The sequence below is a fragment of the Solea solea genome, chromosome 18 (assembly GCF_958295425.1).
Source record: "Solea solea chromosome 18, fSolSol10.1, whole genome shotgun sequence".
Classification (NCBI taxonomy): domain Eukaryota; kingdom Metazoa; phylum Chordata; class Actinopteri; order Pleuronectiformes; family Soleidae; genus Solea; species Solea solea.
Window position 1 is genome coordinate 16,100,648 of NC_081151.1, and position 6,000 is coordinate 16,106,647.

Here is a 6,000-nt window from a genome sequence, read left to right on the forward strand (position 1 = left end):
CATTGTGATAAGAGTTGGTTTTTGTTTAAGGAGAAAGAAGCTAGAGTCACTGTGCATAGCTGGCTGCACAGTAATAAACTGCACTGTGCTCCGGTCCAGTTATTTTGACTGTAAGAGAGCCATTCTTTGCTTTAGTTCCACCCAAATCTCCAAAGATTTCAAAGGTATTATTAAATGCTTTCTCCATTTTCTCATCTTTCACATTCAAATATCCAATCAGTTTCATAGCTGTGTCTCCTTGTGAGCGCTGGTACCAGAGCATCTGCCTGTAGTCAGATTTATCATGGCTGCAGAAGATCTGCACTTTATCTCCAGGTTTTGCGAAAATCTCGGAGTGAGACTGACGGACCTCAAGACCCAGACAGACTCCTTGAAGAAAAGAAAAGTATTTAAAGAACATTTACGTTGTGATAAATCATAAAGGAAACTATTCTTTTTCTGCACATAAGAAAATTCCCAAAGAAGACATTTACCTGTCAGAAAACATAGAAGAATGCAGATCATGTCTTCCTCAAATTAAAAAGGAATTCCCCAAAATCATATGTCATATCACAGTGACTTAGTGATGGAGATTTAGTTGATTTCTGTACTCAGGTCACCTTTAAAGAGGAAGAGGAAGTCATTAAAAACCCCACTATAAGTTCATTGAGATCAAAGCCTCACTGAATTTTCAGGTGGGAGGAGTCTGTTTGAGGTCTCATTTAAAACCATATATTGTGATAAGAGTTGGTTTTTGTATAACAGAGAAAGAAGCTAGAGTCACTGTGCATCACTGGCTGCACAGTAATAAACTGCACTGTGCTCAGGTCCAGTTATTTGGACTGTAAGAGAGCCATTCTTTGCTTTATCTCCACCCAAATCTCCAAAGATTCTAAACGTATTATTAAATGCTTTCTCCATTTTCTCATCTTTCCAATACAAATATCCAATTAGTTTCATAGCTCTGTCTCCTGGTGAGCGTTGGTACCAGAGCATCTGCCTGTAGTCAGTTTTATCATGGCTGCAGAAGATCTGCACTTTATCTCCTGGTTTAGTGAAAATGTCAGAGTGAGACTGACGGACCTCAAGACCCAGACAGACTCCTGGGTGAAAAGAAAAGTATTAAAAGAACTGTTAAATTGTGATAAATCATCAAGGAATATTTCACTACACATGAGTTAATTCCTTGATAAATCATTATACCTGTCAGACAACAGAGGAGAAGATGGCAGATCATGACTTCCACAGAGTGAAGGAATTTCTCAGAACTACATTTGACAAAATTTTGCATCTCATATCACTGTGACCATCTGTGACGGAGATGAAGCTGATGTTTGCACTCAACTGTCAATTCAAGAGGAAGTGAATAAAATTGGCAGACATGAAGGCTCCATTGCAAATGCAGCTGGGAGGAGTCTGTTTGAGGTCTAATATAAAACCATAAATTGCGATAAGAGTTGGTTTTTGTTTAAAGGAGAAAGAAGCTAGAGTCACTGTGCATCACTGGCTGCACAGTAATAAACTGCACTGTGCTCAGGTCCAGTTATTTTGACTGTAAGAGAGCCATTCTTTGCTTTATCGCCACTTAAATCTCCTGTGATGTTGAAATGTTCCTTATATGCCTCTTCCTTTGTAGCAGTTCCAAACCTCAAATATCCAATCAGTTTCATGGTTGTGTCTCCTGGTGAGCGCTGGTACCAGAACATCAGTCTGTAGTCAGTTTTATCATGGGTGCAGAAGATCTGCACTTTATCTCCTGGTTTAGTGAAAGTGTCAGAGTGAGACTGACGGACCTCAAGACCCAGACATACTCCTGGGTGAAAAGAAAAGTGTTGAAAAGAGCAATTATATTGTGAAAGATCATGAGGGAAACTAATATTTTGCTAAACATGAGTTAATTCCTTGATAAATCATTTTACCTGTCAGACAACAAAGGAGAAGATGGCAGATCATGACTTCCACAGAGTGAAGGAATTTCTCAAAACTACATTTGACAAGATTTTGCATCTCATATCACTGTGACCATCTGTGACGGAGATGAAGCTGATGTTTGCACTCAACTGTCATTTCAAGAGGAAGTGAATAAAATTGGCAGAGACAAAGGCTTTAGTAAAAATGTAGCTGGGAGGAGTCTGTTTGAGGTCTAATATAAAACCATAAATTGTGATAAGAGTTGTTTTTTGTATGACAGAGAAAGAATTTAGAGTCACTGTGCATCACTGGCTGCACAGTAATAAACTGCACTGTGCTCATGTCCAGTTATTTGGACTGTAAGAGAGCCATTCTTTGCCTTAGTTCCACTTAAATCTGTGATATTGAAATGTTCCTCATATGGCTCTTCTTTTTTAGCAGCTCCATAATCCAAATATCCAATCAGTTTCATAGTTGTGTCTCCTGGTGAGTGCTGGTACCAGAACATCCATCTGTAGTCTGTTTTATCATGGCTGCAGAAGATCTGCACTTGATCTCCTGGTTTAGTGAAAATGTCAGAGTGAGTCTGACGGACCTCAAGACCCAGACAGACTCCTGCATGAAAAGAAAAGTGTTGAAAAGAGCAATTATATTGTGAAAGATCATGAAGGAAACTAATATTTTGCTAAACATGAGCTAATTCCTTGAGAAAATATTTTACCTGCCACACAGCAGAGGAGAAGAAAGCAGATCATGACTTCTACAGAAGATTTTGCATCTCATATCACAGGGAGTGTTAGATAATGATGGAGATTTAGTTGATGTCTGTACTCAACATGTGTTTAAAGAGGAAGTGATTGAACTTGGCAGAGAAGAAGGCTCCATTGCAAATGCAGCTGGGAGGAGTCTGTTTGAGGTCTAATATAAAACCATAAATTGTGATAAGAGTTGTTTTTTGTTTAAAGGAGAAAGAAGCTAGAGTCACTGTGCATCACTGGCTGGACAGTAATAAACTGCACTGTGCTCAGGTCCAGTTATTTGGACTGTAAGAGAGCCATTCTTTGCGTTAACTCCACCCAAATCTCCAAAGATTTCAAAGGTGTTATTAAATGCTTTCTCCATTTTCACATTTTTGAAATTCAAATATCCAATCAGTTTCATAGTTGTGTCTCCTTGTGAGCGCTGGTACCAGAGCATCTTTCTGTAGTCAGTTTTATCATGGCTGCAGAAGATCTGCACTTTATCTCCAGGTTTTGCAAAAATATCGGAGTGAGACTGACGGACCTCAAGACCCAGACAGACTCCTAGAAGAAAAGAAAAGTATTTAAAGAACATTTACATTGTGATAAATCATGAAGGAAACTATTCTTTTTCTGTAAGAAAATTCCCAAACAATACATTTACCTGTCAGAAAACATAGAAGAATGCAGATCATGTCTTCCTCAAAATAAAAAGGAATTCCCCAAAATCATATGTCATATCACAGTGACTTAGTGATGGAGATTTAGTTGATTTCTGTACTCAGGTCACCTTTAAACAGGAAGAGGAAGTCATTAAAAACCCCACTATAAGTTCACTGAGATCAAAGCCTCACTGAACTTTCGGCTGGGAGGAGTCTGTTTGAGGTCTCATTTAAAACCGTAAATTGTGATAAGAGTTGGTTTTTGTTTAAAGGAGAAAGAAGCTAGAGTCACTGTGCATAGCTGGCTGCACAGTAATAAACTGCACTGTGCTCAGGTCCAGTTATTTGGACTGTAAGAGAGCCATTCTTTGCTTTAGTTCCACTCAAATCTCCTGTGATATTGAAATGTTCCTTATATGGCTCTTCTTTTGTTGCAGTTCCATGATTCAAATATCCAATCAGTTTCATGTTTGTGTCTCCTGGTGAGTGCTGGTACCACAGCATCAGTGTGTAGTCTGTTTTATCATGGCTGCAGAAGATCTGCACTTGATCTCCAGGTTTAGTGAAAATGTCAGAGTGAGACTGACGGACCTCAAGACCCAGACAGACTCCTGGGTGAAAAGAAAAGTATTAAAAGAACTGTTAAATTGTGATAAATCATCAAGGAATATTTCACTACACATGAGTTAATTCCTTGATAAATCATTTTACCTGTCAGACAACAAAGGAGAAGATGGCAGATCATGACTTCCACAGAGTAAAGGAATTTCTCAAAACTACATTTGACAAGATTTTGCATCTCATATCACAGGGAGTGTTTGATAGTGATGGAGATTCAGTTGATGTCTGTACTCAACATGTGTTTAAAGAGGAAGTGAATAAACTTGGCAGAGATGAAGGCTCCATTGCAAATGCAGCTGGGAGGAGTCTGTTTGAGGTCTCATTTAAAACTGTAAATTGTGATAAGAGTTGGTTTTTGTATAACAGAGAATAAAGCTAGAATCACTGTGCATCACTGGCTGCACAGTAATAAACTGCATTGTGCTCAGGTCGAGTTATTTTGACTGTAAGAGAGCCATTCTTTGCTTTATCTCCACTCAAATCTCCAAAGATTTCAAAGGTATTATTAAATGCTTTCTCCATTTTCGCATCTTTCGCATACAAATATCCAATCAGTTTCATAGCTGTGTCTCCTGGTGAGCGCTGGTACCAGAGCATCAGTCTGTAGTCAGTTTTATCATGGCTGCAGAAGATCTGCACTTTATCTCCAGGTTTTGCAAAAATATCGGAGAGAGACTGACGGACCTCAAGACCCAGACAGACTCCTAGAAGAAAAGAAAAGTATTTAAAGAACATTTACATTGTGATAAATCATGAAGGAAACTATTCTTTTTCTGTAAGAAAATTCCCAAAGAAGATATTTACTTGTCAGAAAACATAGAAGAATGCAGATCATGTCTTCCTCAAATTAAAAAAGAATTCCCCAAAATCTTATGTCATATCACAGTGACTTAGTGATGGAGATTTAGTTGATTTCTGTACTCAGGTCACCTTTAAACAGGAAGAGGAAGTCATTAAAAACCCCACTATAAGTTCACTGAGATCAAAGCCTCACTGAACTTTCGGCTGGGAGGAGTCTGTTTGAGGTCTAATATAAAACCATAAATTGTGATTAGAGTTGGTTTTTGTTTAAAGGAGAAAGAAGCTAGAGTCACTGTGCATAGCTGGCTGCACAGTAATAAACTGCACTGTGCTCAGGTCCAGTTATTTGGACTGTAAGAGAGCCATTCTTTGCTTTATCTCCACCCAAATCTCCAAAGATTCTAAATGTATTATTAAATGCTTTCTCCATTTTCTCATCTTTCCAATACAAATATCCAATTAGTTTCATAGCTGTGTCTCCTTGTGAGCGCTGGTACCAGAGCATCAGTCTGTAGTCAGTTTTATCATGGCTGCAGAAGATCTGCACTTTATCTCCAGGTTTAGTGAAAATGTCAGAGTGTGACTGACGGACCTCAAGACCCAGACAGACTCCTGGGTGAAAAGAAAAGTATTAAAAGAACTGTTAAATTGTGATAAATCATCAAGGAATATTTCACTACACATGAGTTAATTCCTTGATAAATCATTTTACCTGTCAGACAACAGAGGAGAAGATGGCAGATCATGACTTCCACAGAGTGAAGGAATTTTTCAGATCTACATTTGACAAAATTTTGCATCTCATATCACTGTGACCATCTGTGACGGAGATGAAGCTGATGTTTGCACTCAACTGTCATTTCAAGAGGAAGTGAATAAAATTGGCAGAGACAAAGGCTTTAGTAAAAATGTAGCTGGGAGGAGTCTGTTTGAGGTCTAATATAAAACCATAAATTGTGATAAGAGTTGTTTTTTGTATGACAGAGAAAGAATTTAGAGTCACTGTGCATCACTGGCTGCACAGTAATAAACTGCACTGTGCTCATGTCCAGTTATTTGGACTGTAAGAGAGCCATTCTTTGCCTTAGTTCCACTTAAATCTGTGATATTGAAATGTTCCTCATATGGCTCTTCTTTTTTAGCAGCTCCATAATCCAAATATCCAATCAGTTTCATAGTTGTGTCTCCTGGTGAGTGCTGGTACCAGAACATCCATCTGTAGTCTGTTTTATCATGGCTGCAGAAGATCTGCACTTGATCTCCTGGTTTAGTGAAAATGTCAGAGT

General features: G+C 38.5%; 1 gene segment (V, D, J or C); it reads right to left on the minus strand.

The window, feature by feature from the left end:
- Positions 1 to 572: 572 nt before the first annotated feature.
- On the minus strand, positions 573 to 2,066 carry LOC131444552 (immunoglobulin kappa variable 1-39-like). The segment is given in 2 exon segments: positions 573 to 1,792; positions 1,899 to 2,066. Coding segments are annotated over 2 exon segments (411 nt in total).
- Positions 2,067 to 6,000: the final 3,934 nt, after the last annotated feature.